General features: G+C 42.7%; 1 protein-coding gene across 2 annotated transcripts in view; it reads left to right on the forward strand.

Annotated features, from left to right (window-relative positions):
• Positions 1–22,900, forward strand: part of LRRC7 (leucine rich repeat containing 7) — a 593,735-nt gene that overhangs the window by 392,847 nt on the left and 177,988 nt on the right. For both annotated transcript variants that reach the window (XM_030207242.1, XM_030207243.1), the window contains 2 exons: positions 3,478–3,622; positions 5,306–5,378. In XM_030207242.1, coding sequence (XP_030063102.1) covers positions 3,478–3,622; positions 5,306–5,378 — 218 coding nt within the window. The remainder of the gene's footprint in view (positions 1–3,477; positions 3,623–5,305; positions 5,379–22,900) is intronic.

A 22,900-nucleotide genomic window follows, 5' to 3' on the forward strand; every position in this document is an offset into this window, starting at 1 on the left:
CTGCTTTGGGTGAATCTCTTGATAAAGGTGGTTAATAAACCCCAATAAATAAATAATGCCTGCATAATTAGCACTAATTGGGCTCAATCAGTGATATTCAGTTCACCAGACCCAGATAGTGATAGAAAAGGATAAGGCTGGGACAGTCTGCGGGGGCAGATCTAAGTTGGAGGTGGTAGTTATATACACTGGTTCTCAGTAAATAGAATACAGTTTAAAATTTCATGCTCTATGTTCAAAACCTTTTGAGAGGTTACTCCTGAAGACTTTATGACTATTGTATCTTTTCCTAAGGATAAGCTTCCAGGAAGACGATCAAGGATCTTTAAGCTTATGTTTCCCTCTTTTAAAGGCGTTCAATTAAGGCGTATGCTTGAGCTTTCTTTTCTTATAAGGTGGTGTCAATTTGGAATGCCCTTCCCAAAATTATCAGATTTTCTGAATCATATTTTATATTTAGAAAAGATATAAAGACGCATTATTTTGCTGATAAATTTGAAGCTTTCTTGGGGTCTTTCTATATTTTATCATTTCTTATGTGCTTAATTCTGTAGTTTACTTCTTTTTTTATACCAGTTTGGGACGTTTTTTAAGGGTAGAAGTGGTATATGAGACTAGAATAGAATAGGTACCCCTGAGCACCAGGGCCAGATAGCTATCCAGACAAGTTAGGACAGCAAAATAGCTGCAAATTTTGCCTGTTCCTGCTTCATTTAGCTACGCTGATAGCAGTTTACACTAGCATTCAATAACGGTACGTAGACCCCTTGAGTCCATTAAAAACAGGCTCCTACCATGGAGCCTCAGGCACCTTAATGGCGTTATAGAATTGCCCCCAGAGGGAGCTCTATAACAAACTGTCTATAATTAAGTGTCCAAAAGACACCTGGGAGGAGCCTATTCAATAAAAGAACATAGAAGCCTCCTTTCCTTTATAGTCTAACTGGGTTTATATGCGCTTAAAAGACGCGATCGCTAACCAAAGAGATAAGTGTTAGCGCTTAATTGCTGTAGATGTGTACGAAACTTATACTATTGTCATCAGTGATGTATTTCCGGTTGGGCAGAGGGTGCAACACGGAAGCACATGAGCGTGGGCCTATACAGAAGGCCCATGCTGGCCCTGAAATCGCATTGAAGCACCCTGGAGCAGGTATAAACAAAGAGGCCACATGGGGGAGGGAGGGGGAGAATTTGCTGGTGGTTGCTCCACATGGGATCAGGGAGAGTCAAAATTGCACACTGGACACATAGACAGGGCGACCTATATGTGAATCATAGCAAGGACACGCTAATTAAGGTTAGGGGAAGGTAGGGAGATTGACTTATACATAGTAACATAGTAGATGACGGCAGAAAAAGACCTGCACGGTCCATCCAGTCTGCTTGTGTATACCCTACTTTGATTTGTACCTGTGTTCTTCAGGGCACAGACTGTATAAGTCTGCCCAGCACTATCCCCATCTCCCAACCACCAGCCCCGCCTCCCAACCACCGTCTCTGGCACAGACCGTATAAGTCTGCCCAGCACTATCCCCGCCTCCCAACCACCAGCTCCGCCTCCCAACCACCGTCTCTGGCACAGACCGTATAAGTCTGCCCAACACTATCCCCGCCACCCAACCACCAGCCCTGCCTCCCACCACCGGCTCTGGCACAGACCATATAAGTTTGCCCAACACTATCCCTGCCTCCCAACCCCCAGTCCCGCTTCCCACCACCGGCTCTAGCACAGACCGTATAAGTCTGCCCAGCACTATCCCCGCCTCTCAACCACCAGCCCCGCCTCCCGATCTTGACTAAGCTCCTGAGGATCCATTCCATCTGCACAGGATTCCTTTATGCTTATCCCACGCATGTTTGAATTCCGTTACCATTTTCATTTCCACCACCTCCCACGGGAGAGCATTCCAATGGGTATATATGGTACCTTATACATACATATGCAGTTATTCAATTTTGTGAAAGCCTCTTTAGTTATGTAAAACAGTCTTACTTCAAGTGTAGAACTGCTTATTCAGTAACCTGACTTAAATGGATAGGGTGGTCTGAAAATCTGTATAAAATTAAGCAAGTAAGTCATTTTCTTGTCTTTATGTGGCAGCTACTTCGCTGAATTCTGACCTCACATATATGTGTAGAGAGAGAGAGCAAGAGAAACAGATGTTATTATTATACCATATTTTCACAGAGATCACAGTTATACATTTTGCTGCAAGAAGTGCAGGGTATGCACGACTGTGGGCAGTACATTTTACATACAAAGTAATGGTTAAGACTACCTTAACTAACCAGATGTTCACAGTTGATATTACAGAACCAAACTTTGGAATTTATTGAAATTGTGGGTAATACACGGCTGCAGGGTATCTATAGTTTTACCTACAAAACCAGTACTTCCTCAAGGGGGTTGTATATGTGGGGTATATACGTAAAAATACAGTACATATGGCTGCTATATTTTTACACACGGGGCCCCATTTACTAAGGTGCGTTAGCATTTTTAATGCGCCTACAATTAGCACGTGCGCTGTGTAGGCGGCTATAGGGATATTGTAGGCGCATACAAAGTTAACGTGCGACATTGGTTAACCCACATTAAAAACGCTAACGCGCCTATAAAGCAGCTTAGTAAATAGGGCTCATGGTGAGAACACCCAACCAGTGCGGATCTGAATAGCCCACATTGTTGCAAAGTATGTGGGTACTTTAAATGCACATACTTTGTTGATAATTCTCAAAGGGATGTTACACAAATAGTTTTTTTTTTTAAAAATGAGTGTAAAATATGTTATTTAAAACATCTGTGGTTGGTAGAGGTGGGGGAAAAACAGCATGCTTACTTTAACATTTGCAGCTTTTGAAGCCCCATAGACATAATAAATTAATAAATGATGATACCCACGAAATAAAGGCATCAAAAATGAGTGAAAAACAATTTGAATTTTTGTAACTTAGCAAATGATCATCTAGCCTTTTTTGTGCAACTAACAGGTGTCTAAATTTGAGGCCCGCTTTGAGTTTTGAGGCCCAGGCCAAATGGCCCTCCAAGAACTCCTCCTCCCCCCATTTTTCTCTCCCCCTTTCTCTTTAATTCCCTCTTCCTGACATGCTCTCATAATAAAAAGGGAATCTGATGGAGGATCTAGTTGTCTTCTGGATCAACCTAACCTCTGCTTTCACACAGACTGTTCCTTTGGAATTTTTTTTCCACCTTTATCAAAAATGGCCCTAGACCTTTGCTTGTGGGCGATTCTATCACTGTATCTGCCTGATGTGATCTAAATATGAGGTTAAGGTTTCAATGATAGTAATACAGTATTCGTCCTACAGTAGCAAGAAAGACTGGTGAAAAGATCTCATGGTTATTCACCCAATTAGTAACCATAGACAGAATGTCAGTGTTTGACAGTGCACTGTGCAGAGACTAAACTATAGAAATAACAAAAAAAAGTTTGTTTACAATATGTGCTCAAGTCTACAGGCAAGTTAAAGCAGTTGATATACCTGGATATGTCAAAAAACAGAATAGAGACAATTGAGATGGAAATTTCTGGATGTGAAGCACTTGAAGATCTCCTACTGTCATCCAATCTGTTACAGCATCTGCCAGAGTCTATAGGTAAGAACAGAATATTTTGATTGTAAAACCTTTGGGCCCCTTTGACCAAGCTGTGGCAAAAGGGGGTCTGCACTGGCATTGGCGTGCCGAGGCCCCCTTTTACCGCAGCGGGTAAAAAGTAGGTCTTTCTTTTTTAAAAGAAATGGCCATGCAGCAAGTGAAGCACTTGCCGCGGAGCCATTTCGGGGCGGGGAGCTCTTAAGGCCACCCATTGAGGTGGCGGTATGTGCTCCTGCACTAAACCAGCAGTAACTGGGCAGCGTGCGGTACTGCCTGATTACCGTCGGGCAGGGGCGTAGCTACGTGGGGCCATGGGGGCCTGGGCCCCTGTAGATTTGGCCCTGAACCCCCCCTGCCGATGACCCTCTCGACCCCCCTCCCGCCGTAAACCCGCCGTCGCCGTCAGCTACCTTTGCTGGCGGGGGACCCCAACCCCTGCCAGCCGAGGTCCTCTTCTTCCTTCGTTCTGTTTCTGAGTCTGACGAAGGAAGAAGAGGACCTCGGCTAGCAGAGGCTGGGGTCCCCTGCCAGCAAAGGTAGGCGATGGCGACAGCGGGGGAGGGTTGGCAGCGGGAGGAGGGGTCGAGAGGGTCATTGGCGGGGGGGGTCAAAGTTGGTGGTGGCGGCGTGGGAGGGGTCGGCGGCGCCGGGGGTGGCTAAAATGTGCCCCCTCACCTCGGGCTCTGGACCCCCCTCCCGCCGAAGTCTGGCTACGCCCCTGCCGCCGGGTACACAAATAAATATTTTTTGTAGTGACGGATATGATGGCACACTGGGGGTGGGAACTACCACCGGACTGCTGTGGTAGCCCAGTGGTACTTCCTTTTTAGGGAGCGGTAGGTCCGCGTTGGGCTTACTGCCGCTTTGTAAAAGGGGCTCTTTATATTTAAAATATATATTATACCTTGAGTCACAATAGCTACTCTCTCTTTTGAAAACCTTCTGTTACAAATTAAAGGGTTCTTTTACTAAACTGTGCTTAAAAAGTGGCCTTTGCTTGCTCTTATGCAGGTTTTTCCCACGCATCAGGCCATTTTTTACTGCAGCAGTAAAATGGCCGAATTTCTATTATTTGAATTAATGGCCATGTGCTAATGTGTGTGTGAAGTTACTGTCACCCGTTATGTAGGAAGTAAGAGCTCACATGCTATTCCTACGCTAACCAATCAGTGCATGGTAATGCAGCAACCAGCTAGTTCAATACATAGAGGGATCCTTTTACAAAGCGGCGGGCTTACCGCTCGCTAAATAGGAAGTACCACCGGGCTACCATGACAGCCAGGCGGTAGTAGTTCCCACCCCCAATGCGCGCCATTTCCAGCGCTACAAAAAACATTTTTATTTTTGTAGCTCCAGTGTGTACCTGGTGGTAATTGGGCAGTACCGCTCTTTGCCCGGTTACCGCTGTGGTAGGACAGGAGCCCTTACCGCCACCTGAATGGAGTGTAAATTTTAGGAGCGTAAATTTAGGAGCCTTCGCTAAGGCCACTTTTTGCTGTAGCTTAGTACAAGGATCCCTTTATGCTTATACTTTTATTATTATCAATTAAAGTTGGAATTTTTTTTATGCTTTCACTAAAACTATACTTCAAATGTTGTCATTAAAAAAAATTGCAAATTCTTTTAATTACCCATCTCATATGTCTGAATGTGTTAAATATAACCTGGTTCTCATTTTTCCAGGACTATTGAAGAAACTGACAACTCTAAAAGTAGACGATAATCAGCTTATTGTACTACCCAATGCAATTGGAAAGTAAGTGTAAGACATTTTATAAACCCATATTGGATCAGAGAACATGATGAGTATAACTGAGAAGAAAAGTTCCGTTTAGTTTATTAAAAATTTGATATACCGACCTTAAGAGACAATGAGAGCAGTGTACAATATATTAAAATACTAGCCATTAAGCCCGTTAAAACGGGCGAGATTTGTGTTTTGCAAAATGTAATAATTCTCACCTCCATCCATTCATGTCCAGCAAACCTCCTCTCTCCCCTGCCCTCCCCTCCCCTGATCCATGTCCAGCAACCCTGCTCTCTCCCCTGCCCTCTCCACCCCCCATGTCCAGCAGCCCTCCGGTATCCCCTGGCCTCTCCCCGTCCACCAACCATCCTCTCTCCCCTGCCCTCCCCCCATATCCAACAACCCTCCTCTTTCCCTTGGCCTCCCCCCCATCCACCAACCCTGCTCTCTCCCATGCCCTCCCCCCATGTCCAGCAACCCTCCTCTCTCCCCTGCCCTCCCCTCCTCTCCATTGATCCATGTCCAGCAACCCTGCTCTCTCCCCTGCCCTCCCCCCATATCCAGCAACCCTCCTCTTTCCCTTGGCCTCCCCCCTACTCTCTCCCCTGCCCTCCCCCCCCCCATGTCCAACTACCCTCCTCGCCGCTGCTCCCTCCCCCCTCCGTGCCAGGCCCCCTGCACTGACATGAGAGTGCCTCTCACCTCTTTGTGAAAGTGCTGCAGGCAGCAGCAGATCGCTCTGCTGCTGCCTGCAGCGCTTCCACACGGAGGTGAGAGGGCTGTCATGTCAGTGCAGGGGGCCCGATACGGAGGGAGTGGCGGTGGCGATGATGATGTCGGGGATGGGGGGGTGGAGGTTGGTGCGCCGGCGATGTTGCTTCGTCTCCAGGCTCCAGTGGCAGCGTTTGTTTCCCTCTCTGTTCCACCCTCTGACATCATCACGTCTTGACGCAAGGGCGGGACAGAGAGGGAAGTCTCTACTGCGCATTTGCGGGTGAGTCGGTCACTTGTCATTTAGATGTTTGATACTTAAGCTAGAAAGGAAGTATAACATTTTGACAGGAAAGGAAGGAATAAAGCCCCCCTCCCCCATAAGAAAAATATTTAACTGCAATTTTTTAAAACAGCCACTATGGTTAAATATAATCTTGATATTCAGTTTCGGTGTCAGGTGATACTGTTAAGTGTGTGGAAATATTCAAGTTGTTAACTGAATAGCTAATTGGGGGACCCTTTTACAGAGTGGTGGTAATCCCAACATGGGCTTACAGCTCGCTCTTCCGGCACTACTGCCAGCCCAACATGTCCGCCAGTGGTAATCCCGCCCCGAGTGCACACCATTTCCGGGGAAAAAAGAAAACTCCCGGAAATGGCTTGCTCAGTAAGGTAATCGGGTACTGCCACACGCTGCCCGGTTACCACCGGGTTAGCATGGGAGACCATGTTGCCACCTCAGTGGGTGGTGGTAAGGGCTTCCCGCTGCATGGCAGTAAGATTTATCTCACTGCATGGCCCTTTTTGTTTGTGTGTGTGTGGGGGGGGGGGGGGGCTTTGACTGGCCGTGGAAAAAAAGGGCCCTGGAGTGTGGGGAAAGCGACCCCCATCGCTATCACAGGGCCCTTTATCCCACAGCTTAGTAAAAGGACTCGGATAAAGTTAGAACAGTATTTTGCTCTCCTAACTTTATCCAAATAATTGCCCAGTTAGCAAACTGGCCCCACTGTTTACTAAGCCATACGTCATTTCCAGCACAGCTCATTCAAAGTGAACGGGCTGTGTCAGCATTAGCGCACGGCAGCTTCTAGTGTGGCTTAGTAAACAGGGGGTGAATGTCCCCGCTCTCCAGATAACCTCCTGCCCAAGCCTCGCCCTTGGATCGCTCCATTATTATCCGGTCAGAAGAAATATTCAACAGCACTATCCAGTTAGTGATACTGAATATTCCAGTGTCTGGCACTCATCTGCTTAGAAACACCTGCTAACCAGATAAAAGCCTTTGAATATTGACCCCAAAGTGTTTTACTGATAGGTCTACTCATATATGACTGTCTGGTTACATAAGTACATAAGTACATAAGTAGTGCCATACTGGGAAAGACCAAAGGTCCATCTAGCCCAGCATCCTGTCACCGACAGTGGCCAATCCAGGTCAAGGGCACCTGGCACGCTCCCCAAACGTAAAAACATTCCAGACAAGTTATACCTAAAAATGCGGAATTTTTCCAAGTCCATTTAATAGCGGTCTATGGACTTGTCCTTTAGGAATCTATCTAACCCCTTTTTAAACTCCATCAAGCTAACCGCCCGTACCACGTTCTCCGGCAACGAATTCCAGAGTCTAATTACACGTTTGGTGAAGAAAAATTTTCTCCGATTCGTTTTAAATTTACCACACTGTAGCTTCAACTCATGCCCTCTAGTCCTAGTATTTTTGGATAGCGTGAACAGTCGCTTCACATCCACCCGATCCATTCCACTCATTATTTTATACACTTCTATCATATCTCCCCTCAGCCGTCTCTTCTCCAAGCTGAAAAGCCCTAGCCTTCTCAGCCTCTCTTCATAGGAAAGTCGTCCCATCCCCACTATCATTTTCGTCGCCCTTCGCTGGTTGAAGGATGCATTTATAATTTCAAGGTAATGTCTGGTCTTGTCATTAAGAGGGAATCTATCAGGTTTAAATCTGGGTTTTTCCACATATTTTTCAAGGTTTGCTGAATCCCACTGAGTTTGACCTTCACAAGTGTTGTAAAGGGGAAGAGTAGGCCAACCAAGAGAAAACAAAAATATGAAATCAATCCAAGCAATTATTTAAATCAAGTCAACTTAAATCATGGTTTAAATCACAATTTAAACGATTACTTGGGAAGATTCTGCACTGGTGAAGGCCAAACTGTAAAAAGGTATATGTCTGTTTTATTTCTCCTGCGTTAAAATGACAGTATTCAATAGTAATAATTATATCCTTGTTTAACCATGAGTCAAGTAGTAATTTCAGAAGCCCACCCAAAGGCTATGATCAGAGAAGACAATGGGGCTCATTTTCAAACGAGAAAAAACATTTTTTTTTTTTTGTTACATTTGTATCCCACCTTTTTGCAGGCTCAATGTGGCTTACATAATACCAGTAGGCAATCACCAGTTCTGGTATGAACAAAATACAGAGTGAAGTTGCCGGAAAATGTGGTGAAGGCGGTTAGCTTAGCAGAGTTTAAAAAGGGGTTGGACGGTTTCCTAAAGGACAAGTCCATAAACCGCTACTAAACGGACTTGGAAAAATCCAAAATCCCAGGAATAACATGTATAGAATGTTTGTACGTTTGGGAAGCTTGCCAGGTGCCCTTGGCCTGGATTGGCCGCTGTCGTGGACAAGATGCTGGGCTCGATGGACCCTTGGTCTTTTCCCAGTATGGCATTACTTATGTACTTATGTACTAGTAAAATGTTCAAAAAGTGTCCAAAAAGCAGCATTTGGACAATTTTTTTTCGCAAAACATCCAAATTGGTATTTTTGAAACCTATTTTGCAGACATTTTAGCTAAGCAATTTGTCTACAGTGCATCCAGATCAGAAGAGGGCATATTGGGGGACAGGATTAGGGTGGACTTAGGGCATTTTACATCATAATGGAACAAAAGGAAAACATCTAGGACTACAACTTCATTGTTTTGGTCTAGACCTGTTTTTACAACAAACAAGGCACAAAAAAGTGCCCTAAATGACCAGATGACCACTGGAAGGAATCGGGGATGAGCCCCCGCTTACTCTCTCAGTGGTCACCGACCCCCTCCCACCCCTAAAGATGTGAATAAAAACAGTACATACCAGCCTCTATGACAGCTCCTCCTACATCCCAATGGCTTGAATTTCTGCATTTTTCACTTGGACTTTTTTTTTTTTTTTTTAAATGGACCAAAGAGATAAATGCACAGAGCGCAAAAACTTGCATGTGACCATTTTCGAAAAAAAAAGATAGACATTTTTCAACGTCCAAAGTCTGACTTAGACGTCATATTGAAAATGCCCTTCAATAGGATCATGAGACTTAAGAAAACAGTAGTCTGACCAGAATATTTGCTGATTTGACATTCAGACATGCTCCCTTCAGTATCTTAAAGCAGAAGCAATTCTCTTGATCCCATTTCATTCAGGCACCAGGCCTTGTATTTCTCTGTTTACGTTTGCATTTGGCTTACATACTTCTCTTACATGTAGATACAGGAACTTAATTAAATATCCCAACTGAGGGGGGGGGGGGGGGGTTATGGCCTGTTGCCATGATAGATTTTCCTTTCATACAAACTCCTCAGTTGATCACAAAAACTCAATAGAAGATTCTTGCAAAATCCGAAACTTGTTCCTCATGACTGCAGGAATATGTTCTGCTTGCTTTTATGTTTCATTTTTTATTCTTCACTTCTGACCTTTGCATTCATAATCAGGCTCCGTCTCCCATATCCTCTATTTACTCATCATATGTGTCTTTGAACTTTTAGAAGGAGGGGTAAGAGCTTCAATGAGTGTGTGTATATACACCACCTGCTAAGACTGATCACGTCTGTGCCTCACCTCATATACTGCATGATGAACAACAGAGGCTTAGATCAACACGCAAAGTCTTCCAACCAACAGAGAAGACCAAAGTTAAAAAAGCAAACACAGCTTTATTAAAATCAGATACCCGACCTTGCCACATTTCGCATCCCACATGTTGTGTCAGGGACATAACTTTCCACTTTCAGGGCCCCTAAAGGCACATACACCTGATAGCAGATGAAAGCAAAAATCGATAGCAGCAACATCAGTATTCAAGTGAAAGCCACAGCTGAAACACATGGACAGTCTCCTTCTCCTATCCTCGAATATTCAGCGGGGGATAGGAGAAGGAGAATGCACATAGCGACTCTCCGGCTATATCTTGTGATGTGATAACCAGCTAGCCGCGAATAGTCAGTGCATCGCCAGCTAAGTTTGGTGGCCAAATCAGGCCGCCCAAATCGCAGGCCTTCTTTTGACTGCTATAAACTTAACCGGCCAGCTCTGAATATTAGCTTGGCTGGTTAAGTTGAAACTGGCCAAAAATAACCCAGATATTCGATGCCAGTCAGCAGAAACAGCTCGGCATTGAATATCACACTGGAAAACCATGTGAAGAATACAACCAGGAAGATGTTTCAGTCTATGTGGAAACTTAGAAGACTAAAACCTTTCTTCCCTAGAGGCATTTTTCGCAACATCGTGCAATCAATGGTGCTGAGTCATCTAGACTATTGCAATGCACTATATGCTGGTTGTAAAGAGCATATCATCAAAAAACTTCAGACAGCCCAGAACACTGCAGCTAGACTCATATTTGGAAAGACAAAATATGAAAGTGCAAAACCCTATAGAGAGAAGCTCCATTGGCTTCCTGTTAAAGAACGTACTGTGTTCTAAGTTTGCACTCTGGTTCATAAAATCATTCATGGAAATGCACCGGCCTACATGTCAGACCTTATTGATTTGCCACCCAGGAACGCTAAAAGATCAGCACGCACTTTCCTGGGGCTTCATTTCCCTAGCTATAAAGGTCTAAAATACAAACTAGTACATACATCCTGCTTTTCCTACATTGGCACGCAGCTGTGGAATGCACTTCCACTTGATCTGAAAGCTATACAAGACCTAATCAACTTTCGAAAATCACTAAAAACTTTTCTTTTTAACAAGGCTTACCATAATAATCAACTATAGGAATTCCAATACAACACTATTTATTTCATAGTCTGTTTTCTGATTTACTGAATTGACTACTCCAATATATTACACTTGTTTTTTTTTCTGTATGTAACCAATTGTTTATCTACTCTTAAATGGTGCTTGCCATGATGTAATATTGTAAGCCACATTGAGTCTGCAAATAGGTGGGAAAATGTGGGATACAAATGCAACAAACAAACAAATAAATAAATATCCAACCTCACTGCCGATCGGGATTATTAGCTGGGCTGCCTCCTACAGTCAGACTATCGGCCCCTATAGTACTTAGACACTGCCTTATAGAATAGTGCACATGCTATGTAACTTTGTAAGTCTAAGTGCTTTGAAAATACGCCTCATAAGCGCCTATTATAAAATTGCCCCAATAGTCCTTTTGCTGTCCCAACTTTATATAGTTGTCTGGTTAGCAAACTGAATATCACTGCTAACTTGATAATTGGCAGCTGTGGCCACAGACTGCACTAATACTATCCAGATAGTTCCAGGGCAGTGTGTAGAGATATTCTGCTGTACTGTCTGGCGACTGCTGCTGAATCTCCCCAGATTTCAATAAAAAAAGCAGATTTTTTAAATGTTTTCTAAATTCAATTTTTTTTCCATCCAGAAATAAAGGACAGAGTCTGCATATAATTTCGGATTTTCATATATAGCGCAGAAGATTTTTATATTGCTTTGAATACATTATAATTTCTGATCTCATAACAACAGGTGCTCAATTGTTAGAAGCAATATAAATTTCAATGGATTTCAGAATCAACACAGGCTGGTTGCAGAAAAAGAATTTAGACCCCATTTTTATTTGCCTTTTCTCATCTGCTATTCTGTACTCCTTGTAGATTAATGGTTAGTGCAATGACCTGCAAACCAGCCAAACAGGTTCAAGTCCCACTTAGTCACTTAACCTCCATTGCCCCAGCTATAAAATAAGTACCTATATGTAAACTACTTTGATTTTAATCACAGAAAGGCAGTATGACAAACTCCATCCCCTTTCCCTTTCTGCATTCCTTTTTTAAAGTTCACTTTCTTCTCATCTCTTTCCAAAAACGTAGTCTATGACCAGGGTTGGCCCAAGGGTATTGGACATCCTCACTGAGCCTTCATCCATGCAACCTTTGCCCTAGGGACAGCTTAGGGCCCAACCCCTCTCCCAGAGTTCAGCATCAACTCTTTCCCTGTTTTTCTCCTCCCCTGCCACAGCCAGTATCTTCCCAAGTTCCCATCCCCTCTATGTCTCCTGCCCCAGTGACCACCATTTACCCCTTTTAACACCACCCCAGTTGGTCAGCATCTCATCTCCCCTTACCCCCCCACCTCATGTCCAGCATCTCCCCCATCTTCCCTCCCCAGTTCCAGGCTGTTGCTGACATCCCCCTAGCTCTTCCTATTCTGGCCCCAAAGAAGATTTTGTGCTGCATGGGCCTTTTTAGTACAGGCCTGTGTTTGAAGCACTGCCCTAATCCTGCCCCCCACCCCAGACAGGAAGTCTGCCTCAGAACGGGACGGAACAAAACAGAGCATGAGTGTGGGCCTGTGCTTACAGGGTCTTCACAGTGCGCACTCTTCTTAAGTTCAGGGTCAACATGAGAGGTGGTGGGGGACAACAATGGCCGGCCCGGCAGAGGGAAGGCTGTTATGTATGCCAGAGCTGCACCACCCCACCCCTAATTCTGCTGCCTTAGGCAGATGTGTAGTTCTCCTTGTGGCAGGGCCAACCTTGTCTATGACAAATTCTCCTGACCAGAATATATGCAGTAGTAAGCCAACACCTGTCATTTTCCTCATCAGCCAAATAGAAACCTTTCCTCCCAATAGATGGTATTCCAAAATGAATGATTCAGTTCTGGGAAGAGCACTCTAATACAACTTTGAGGAACTAATTTCCAAGAGCAGAGCTTTCTGTACTGCAGAAAACTGGTGATTAATAAAGCTACTTGGAACATAACTAATGTTTATATTTTTTTTATTCCACTTTCTTCTTCTTCCTCTTAATCCCCCCCACCCTAGATGGCAGGTGGGAGCAGCATGATAAACGTTATGGAGATATCCCCTCCAAGACTATGTGCCACTAGAGGCAGCAAGAAATGAAATAAAAGTGGGAGGACGACCAAGGATTCCAAAGATTGAAAGGATATATAATAATAAAGATGTTTATTGAGGTATAAAGACTCGACACAACGTCGTGTTTCGGCCGTTAGGCCTGCATCAGGAGTCTATAATCAAATTTTGAATACATAAATTATAAAAACAATATAAAAGTAGACAACATATATATATGTTTAAATATTTTAAATTAATTTTATAATTTTAAATATTATATAAAAAAAGTATGTATAATAACAAATTAGATGCATTTAAGAATGAATATGAATTTAAACGGATGATTAAATTTTTAAGAAAATATATTGTTATTTATTTATATGTACATCATTTTTATACAAGCACACCATTTTTTTGTCTTTACATATTTTTAAATATGGAAGGTTGTGTCGAGTCTTTATACCTCAATAAACATCTTTATTATTATATATCCTTTCAGTCTTTGGAATCCTTGGTCGTCCTCCCACTTTTATTTCATTTCTTGTTGTTGTCCGTGGGGCGCCTAGAGTTCTCCGCCTTCTGGCGGATATTTTTTCTCCACTAGAGGCAGCAGTCATTCATCATTCTTTGGGACAGAAATGATTACATCTGCCACACAAGTGACCACAGCTGGCCCCCAACAGATAGCAGGCTCAAATCTGAGTCTGCCAAGCCACAGCCTGAGTCGTGGTACTGAGAGTACTACTGACCCTTGCTCTATATTTATGTTTTAACCAATGATTGAGGTCTACAAAATCCTGAGTGGTGTAGAATGGTTGTAGGTGGCAGCACTGGTCATGTAAGTGTTAAAACAACTAATCAAATACAGGATTTCTATCACTGTCTGTGTGGTTTACTATCTGATCGGAGGAAAAGCCTCAAGCAGATGATGGGACACTCCTTTGTCAATATAAATTAACTTTTAGGGAGGCCCACGTACTCATCACAGGCTAAAAAAAACCTCCTGTCTTTATTATAATATCTCTCTAATACTGCTCAATGTCATAAATCTGAAAAGAGACTTAGCTTTCCAGCCGCCCAGTCGTATGCTGAAATTCTGACAGCTAGCCACGGCCCAACTTTGGCCACGGTTTCGTACTCCTGCTTCAGGGTCCGCAGTCACCAACTGGTGCTTTCTTTAGTTGGATCCGACAAGCACCAGTTGGCGACTGCTGAACGGAAGAGATTTTCTACTAGCATCACTGTGGTATTGATATATAAGTGTTAAAACAGATATTCATGGCAGATGGATGTAAACTTTGGACATATAAATAGCAGAGGGGTCCTTTTACTAAGCTGCGGGAAAAAAGGCCTGCAGTAGCGGCAGGGGCCATTTTTCTTGCTCGCCAGAGCCCTTTTTACCGCAGCCAGTAAAATGGCCCCCAAAAAATAGCCATGCAGTGGGGAGCACTTACCACCACCCATTGAGGTGATGGTAAGGGCTCCCGCAGTATCCCAGCGGTAACCGGACAGCACGTGGCAATGCCCAATTACCACTGGGTTAGCGCCACGCTAGAGAAAAACTTTTCCGATGCACTGGAAATGGCGTGCGCTCCAGCCGTAAGTGCTGCCGATGGTAGTTCCATTGTAGCGTGCGGTAAGCCGGCGTTGGGCTTACTGCCACTTTGTAAAAGACCCCCTGAATGACCAAAGTCATATACCCAAAAAAAGGAACAGAATTTGGGGCATCCCAGGGATGGTGCCTAGGTTGAAAGCCCAAGAAGGTACTTATTGTATCCTTACTGTATTAAGACAACAGGGACAGAGTAAAAATATGTGGATTATGGTGGCACTTACAGCAAAAGCAGGCACTTTACAAAACAGTTCATTCAAAAAGAACAGCATCACACGGGGCTTTATATGGATAAGTGCCAGGCTCTTACTCATGTATGCAATAGATTTTGCTACCTACACTTGTAAGTACCGGCTTGTACTAAACTGCATATCCAAGGGGAGTCAATTAAAAAGCCAAACTCCAAACATCAAACTTTTTGATCTTTTCAGGCAGTCTTAACCCCCAGAGAGGCAAGCACAATTGCCCCCTCACTCACATCTCCAGCGTGCAGGTGCAAATGAGCAGTTAGCTGACACTGATGTGTGACTCAGAGCAGGTATAAATGCTGATAGGGATTTTTTTTAAAAAAATAAATGTATTACCTTTCCAAATTGGAAATAAATGTATACCTTTAAATTTTGTTCAAACAACACCTAGAAGATGCCCCTCTAAGATCTGTGTGTGCTGTGGGTACACATATATACGGGTCGATATTCAAAGCGATGCAACCGACTAGAAATGGCTCCTGGCCAGCTAAATCACCTGTTCAGGACAAGCCACTAATTTTCAGCAGCTCTTAACCTTTTAGTGTCGCTGAAAATAACCAGTTAATGCCAACCTGTAAACCAACTATTTTGGGGTGTTCTGGGGGCAGAGTTGGCACTTGGCTGGTTAAGTGTGACTGCATCTCGAATACTGTGTGCAATTCTGGTCACCACATCTGTTGTTGCAACTACTGCTCCAGAAATTGGGAAAATCGCCTCTCCATGGCTTCTTGCTGGGCTTGTATCTAGTCAGCCATCCATTTTAGAGCAGCTTCCAGTGCCAAAATCCAAGTGCAGCATACTCAAATTCTGAAAGCCAACCCTCAAAGCACACTCTCCCCAGCCAGGTTAACCCTTTATCTGCTCAGGCCAGTGAGAAGTGCTTTCCCCTAGGAGACAAAATAAAACATGGAAAAGAAAATAAGATGATACCTTTTTTATTGGACATAACTTAATACATTTCTTGATTAGCTTTCGAAGGTTGCCCTTCTTCCTCAGATCGGAAATAAGCAAATGTGCTAGCTGACGGTGTATATAAGTGAAAACATTCAAGCATTACTATGACAGTAAAATAGATACCATTGGAGATTCTACATGGAATGTTGCTATTCCAGTAGCAACATTCCATGTAGAAGGCTGCGCAGGCTTCTGTTTCTGTGAATCTGACGTCCTGCACGTACGTGCAGGACGTCAGACTCACAGAAGCAGAAGCCTGCGCGGCCACATTGCTGATCTACAAGGGCCGACTTCTACATGGAATGTTGCTAGTGGAATAGCAACATTCCATGTAGAATCTATAGAAATCAAACAAAATAAAACATGGAAAAGAAAATAAGATGATACCTTTTTTATTGGACATAACTTAATACATTTCTTGATTAGCTTTCGAAGGTTGCCCTTCTTCCTCAGATCGGAAATAAGCAAATGTGCTAGCTGACAGTGTATATAAGTGAAAACATTCAAGCATTACTATGACAGTCTGACAGGGTGGGAGGAGGGGGGTGGGTAGGAAGTATGCATGGGGACATCAAAGCATATCATTGATATTCTAACAGGGTGGGTGTGGATAGGTGAGGGGAGGGTGATCAACAGAGACATACAGCTTTATGGTTTATAATGGGCTAGGAACCCCAGATCCTTGTTAAGTCCTTTCTGTTGGGTGTTAAAATATTCAATCATTCTGACTTCAAAGGTCTTACGTTCTTGTATGGTTTTAAAGTTACCTTTGAGGATTCTCACTGTGAAGTCACTGGTACAGTGTCCTGGTCCTGTAAAATGTTGACCAACAGGCGTGGGAACCCTGCTGGCACCAGTATTGTTCATATGATGTCTATGCAAATTGAATCTTGTCTTAAGCATCTGGCCTGTTTCTCCAATATAGCATCCTTCGTTACATTTTTTACACTGAATGATATATACCACATTGGAAGATGAGCAAGTGAAAGATCCCTTTATGTTGAATATCTTTCCTTTGTGGATGACTTCGGGGTCCTGTGAAATATTTTGGCATAGTTTGCAACTGGATAAATTACAGGGAAGTGTGCCCTTCTGTTCCTTTTCAGTCTGTGAAGGAAGTTTACTTCTGATTAGCTTGTGTTTTAAATTGGGTGGCTGTCGGAAGGCCAGTACTGGTGGGGATGGGAATATCTCTTTCAGTAATTCATCCTCCTGGAGTATAGGTTGTAGATCTCTTATGAGTTTCCTCAGTTTTTCCAGCTCTGGATTGTATGTCACTACAAGCGGGATTCTGTCTGTAGATTTTTTCTTTTTGTACTGTAGCAGATTCTCCCTAGGTGTTTTGAGGGAGGAGGCAATATTCTTGGAGATTATTTTGGGGTTGTAGCCCTTCTGTTTGAAGGATTCAGTCAGGCTTTTAAGGTGTCTGTCTCTGTCCCCTGGGTCAGAGCAAATACGGTGGTATCTTGTGGCTTGGCTGTAAATAATGGATCTTTTTGTATGTGAAGGATGGAAGCTGGAGTTGTGGAGGTAGCTGCATCTGTCTGTGGGTTTCTTGTATATAGATGTTTGTATACAGCCATCACTGATTGAGACCGTGGTGTCCAAAAAATTGACTTTTTCTGGGGAGTAGTCAATTTTGAATCTGATTGTAGGATGGTATGTATTGAATGCAGAATAAAATTGTTTCAGAGTTTCTTCACCCTCCGTCCAAATCATAAAAATGTCATCGATGTACCGGTAGTATTTTAGAGGTTTGGTCTGGTGTGTATTCAGAAATGTCTCTTCCAGCTCAGCCATAAAAAGGTTGGCATATTGGGGTGCTGTCCTGGTGCCCATCGCAGTGCCCATTATTTGCAGATAGATATCATTGTTAAAGTGGAAGTAGTTGTGAGTTAAAATGAATTTGATTAATTTTGTAATAGTTTCTGGTGAGTATTGATGGTCCAGTGTGGATTTTTTTAGGAGTCTTCCACATGCAGCTATGCCATCCGCATGTGGATTGTTGCTGTATAGTGATTCTACATCCATCGTGACCAGAAGGGTGTTAGGTGGTAGTTGCTTGATATTTTTCAATTTATTCAGAAAGTCTGTGGTGTCTTGTATGAAGCTGTTAGTTTTGTGTACGAGAGGTTTCAGAATTCCCTCTATGAATCCAGATATTTCTTCCGTGAGTGTGCCAATACCTGATATGATTGGTCTGCCAGGGTTTCCCGGTTTGTGGATCTTGGGTAGCATGTAAAATGTGCCCACGGAAGGTTGATTTGGTATGTTTCTTCAGGTGAGGTTGCGCTTGTGTAGGAAATGTTTTGATAAGGTCTTTCAGCTGTTTTGTGTAATCCTGTGTGGGGTCCTCAGTTAGTTTCCTGTAGTATTTATTGTCTGAGAGCTGTCTGTGCCCCTCTTCAATGTATTTTTGTATGTCCATAATTACCACTGCGCCTCCTTTGTCTGCGGGTTTGATGATAATTCGTTCGTTAGTTTGTAGGGTTCTTATGGCCGCTCTTTCTGGTGGGGTAAGATTGTACAGGATTCTCTTATGTTTGTTGGAAAGTTGGGATTTCACCCTATGTCTGAAACTTTCTATGTAATTATCCAGCTTGTAGTTTTGTCCCTCCTGTGGGGTGAAATAAGTGTTCTTTTGTTTAAGACTGTATTCCGGTCTGTTTGGTGTCCCTTTATTATAGAAATGTGTTTTAAGGCGCATTTTTCTAAAGAATTCCTCTAGGTCTGAGTATAGTTGGATTACATCTAGTTCCCTGGACGGGCAGAATGAGAGCCCTTTTGATAGCACCGAGACCTCATGCTGTGATAATTGATGGTTCGAGAGGTTTATTATCCCCATTTGGTTTGCATCTGTAAAGGTACACTGTCAGCTAGCACATTTGCTTATTTCCGATCTGAGGAAGAAGGGCAACCTTCGAAAGCTAATCAAGAAATGTATTAAGTTATGTCCAATAAAAAAGGTATCATCTTATTTTCTTTTCCATGTTTTATTTTGTTTGATTTCTATTGATAACCTTAAGAGTGGACTAACACGGCTACCACACTCCTCTCCCTAGGAGACATAAATCCAGATCCAATCTCTCTTTTGGCTGTTTTAGTGGGATCCCACTGCTGTCACAAAATGAAGGGCTCTTCATACAATATAAGGGGGTAATGGTGAGATGTGTACCTGGGACGTTTTATGTGAAGTCTACTGCAGTGCCCCCTAGGGTGCCCCACTGCTCTACTGGGATGTCTATGTGGTCAGTCTACTAAGAATGCTGCCCCCCCCCCCCCCCAATACATCCCAATGGCTTGTTTTTGTGCATTTTTCCTTTGGACTTCTTTAAAAGATAGATGAACTGAGCACAAAAGCGTCTAACAAATAGCCATTTTCAAAATAAAAAGACATTTTCTGTTTTTAAAATGGCCTTGTTGTCTACTGGAGTTTTGGACATTTTTTGCAAAATGTCCAGAACGTCATATGGTACCATTAATAAACTTAACTCAAAGAACCACTAAATATGAGGCAAGAAACTATCTCAGACTACACCTCCCAAATTGCAAAAAAGTGATCTACAACACTGTCCACTCTGCAAACCTCACTTAGCTAGGAACCAAATGGTGGAACTCCTTACCACCCAAAATAAGAAATATACAACAATATACTAGCTTCCGCAAAATCCTCAAATCGTTCCTATTCAAACAAACCCTCATAAAGAACCATATCTCAAACAATTAAATATTACCTGAATTGGTTATTACTCTATTTACCATTAACTTTCTCTTTGCTTCATGTACAATTTCTCATTCATAATAGATTTTCTAAATGTTAAACATCCATAGCTATCCTTCTGTGTTTATGATACTGTATTGTAAATTGCATTATTCTTTGTTATGTAACTTATACTGTTTATTGTAAGCCACATTGAAAGGGAAATGGGACTTGATATACTGCCTTTCTGTGGTATTTTGCAACTACATTCAAAGCAGTTTACATATATATATAGGTACTTATTTTGTACCTGGGACAATAGAGGGTTAAGTGATTTGTCCACAGTCACAAGGAACTGCAGTGGGAATTGAACCCAGTTCCCCAGGATCAAAGTCCGCTGCACTAACCACTAGGCTACTCCTCCACTCCTTGTTTGGGATTATAAATGTCACAAATAAATACATTAATTAATAAAATATCAAAAATGCTCCTCCACAGCATTCATTCAGAAATTTCTATTAAATAAACAAAACAGGAAAACATCAGAAAACATTTAAATGAACTTTTTTTTTACCTACACACATCCATAGTAACTGCCTCTATTCAGATCGCCCTCCTATGCAAGATAGCCCTTATGCCTTACCCTATGTTTTATTAATTTTAGTCCCTATAACCTTCTCCAGAATTCAATTCCATGCACCTACCACCCTTGGTAATTTCTTTTTGTTTTATCATTCAAATTTTTATTGAACTTTGTTTAACAACACTGTAAAACAATACATCAAAGGAAAAAGCAAACAGCAAGACAGTGAATTGGTCATGTGTACAAAATGAAAATACTGTGCCGAACAGTCTCATGTTTGGCCACTGCACAAGTTTAATGAAGGGTTTTGTAAGGCTTTGAATCTTTTCACATTGAAAACTGGCACCAGAACAAGTAGGTCTTCATTAACATTAGAAAGAAAACTTACGCTGACCCAACTGAATTGTAGCATAAGATAATGACTACAACAGTGCCTGCCACTTCAATAAGCATAAAGAGAGTCATTTTCATGAGAGAGATCTAGGTGCCTAACCACAAAGCTAAGGGGGTCTTTTACTAAGGCACACTCATGTTTTTAGCACGTGCTATACGTTAGAGAATCCCATAGGAATGCATTGGCATCTCTAACGTTTAGCGCGCGCCTATTTTAGCGTGAGTGCCCCTCAGTGTTGAAAATCTGGCATTAGGGGGAGCTCTAGATAACAGAAGAGTTTTGAAGAGCAGTGAGTCCATAGGAATGTTGGGAGTGGTAATGACTAGGAGCTCTGAATTGACAGATAATGAGCCTATGTGGTGAATGAGTAGACTGGGAATAATAGTAGGAAAGCAACTGGAGCTCAGAGCCCAGGTGAAGGCCCAAGTAAACATATGGGGCCAATTAAGCAGCTTCCCTGTGAATGAAAGAAAAAGACCAGGCTGCAACAGAATAGGACTGGAAAAAGACAAATGTCAGAGCTCATGAGAGGGAAAGCTACAATCCACAATAGATTCAGGAAAAGGAAATTCTGAGGTATAGGGTTACCATACATCCAGATTCCCCCAGACATGTCCTCTTTTCCAGGGGACTGTCGGGGGGTATGGGCATTTTTTTTACCAGCCTACCCATTGGTCTGGGTTTCTGGGCAGGCTGACTGGCAGACGGACCTCAGGGTGCCTTCCTCTCATGTACCTTAATGCACCCTGGTGGTCTGTCGGCCTCTTTGGGGCAGGAAAGAACCCCACTCTTTCCTGCCCGACGTTGCCACTGACCCACTCACTGCCAGCACTGCTTCAAAATGGCTGCCAAGATTTCAAGCAGCAGTTTCACGAGACTTGGGGTTCTTTCCTGCCCCCAAAAGACCACTAGACCACCAGGGCATGATGTTATGTGAGAGGAGGTAGATGGAGTTGTATGGGTGGGTGTGTGGGTGGAGAAAGGGAGGGAGGGAGCTGTAAAAAAAGTGGGTGGAGGGAGGCTGGAAAAAAGATTGTGGAGGGGGATGTACATGGGGGGAGGGAAAGGGGGAAATAAAGCAATGGATTGAAGGGGATAGAGAGGAGACGAGGGGGGATATGCTGCTCATGGATGAGAGGGAAAGGAAAGGAAAGGGGGACATGCTCATGAATGTTTGCATATTTGGAAATGTACATCTCTTCATTTTGTATTTAAGAGAGTATGGAACAAAATGCATTTCTGTTACTTTACCAATATTTTCACTGCTTATAGCATCTGGCTTTCTTGGGGGGGGGGGGGTCAAGGTGACTGTGCAGTGTAGGGGCGTGGTGGGGCATCCGTGCATTTAATTGCTTTTGGTAGAGAATTTCAAATTTTAGTAGCTTGATATGAGAAACTGGCATTGTGAATTGTTTTATAGATTACATTCCTACAAATAGGGAAATGCAGAATGAGATATTCTCTGGATGATGATATGGCATTACTCGGGGGTAATTCAATGAAATTGTTCATATATGATGGTGCAGAACCATATAGAATTTTGTGAATAAAAACACAGAACTTGAAAGATATTCTATCTTGTAATGGTAAGCAGTGTAGGTTATATAGAAGAGGAGTTGCTTTGGTGAAGCGAGTTGATCTACATATGAGACATTCAGTGGTATTTTGAGCAGTTTGTAATTTTTTGATAAGGCTGCCTTTAATTCCTGCATAAATGGAGTTGCAGTAGTTGAATTTTGTTAGTACTAGGGATTGAACCAAAATATAAAAGACTGATTTACAGAAAAAGGGTCTTAATCTCTTTGGTTTCCAAAGTGAAATAAAGACACTTGAGACCACCTTAGAAACTTGAGTTTCAAGGGTATGGAATTGATCAATCGTGATTGCTAATATTTTCATTGATGAGTCAAGGGGATAAGTGATGTTCTCCAATGTACATTTTTTAAGATTTATGGTGGTGAGGGTTAGTTACTATTAGAAACTTAGCTTTTTCAGTATTGAGTTTTAATTTAAAATTAGATGCCCAAGATTCCATTAATTTGATGCCTAATTTGATCGAGTTCATTATGTCATATAATTCTTTAGAGAATGGGATATAAATGGTGACATCATCGGCATAAATGAATGACAAAAGACCATTTATTTATAGTAGATTACCTAGGGGGATCATCATGATATTGAACAGGATAGGGGTCAGAGGAGAACCTTGAGGTACTCCACAATCAGGAGACCATCCAGCT

The sequence above is a fragment of the Microcaecilia unicolor genome, chromosome 6 (assembly GCF_901765095.1).
Source record: "Microcaecilia unicolor chromosome 6, aMicUni1.1, whole genome shotgun sequence".
NCBI classification, from domain to species: domain Eukaryota; kingdom Metazoa; phylum Chordata; class Amphibia; order Gymnophiona; family Siphonopidae; genus Microcaecilia; species Microcaecilia unicolor.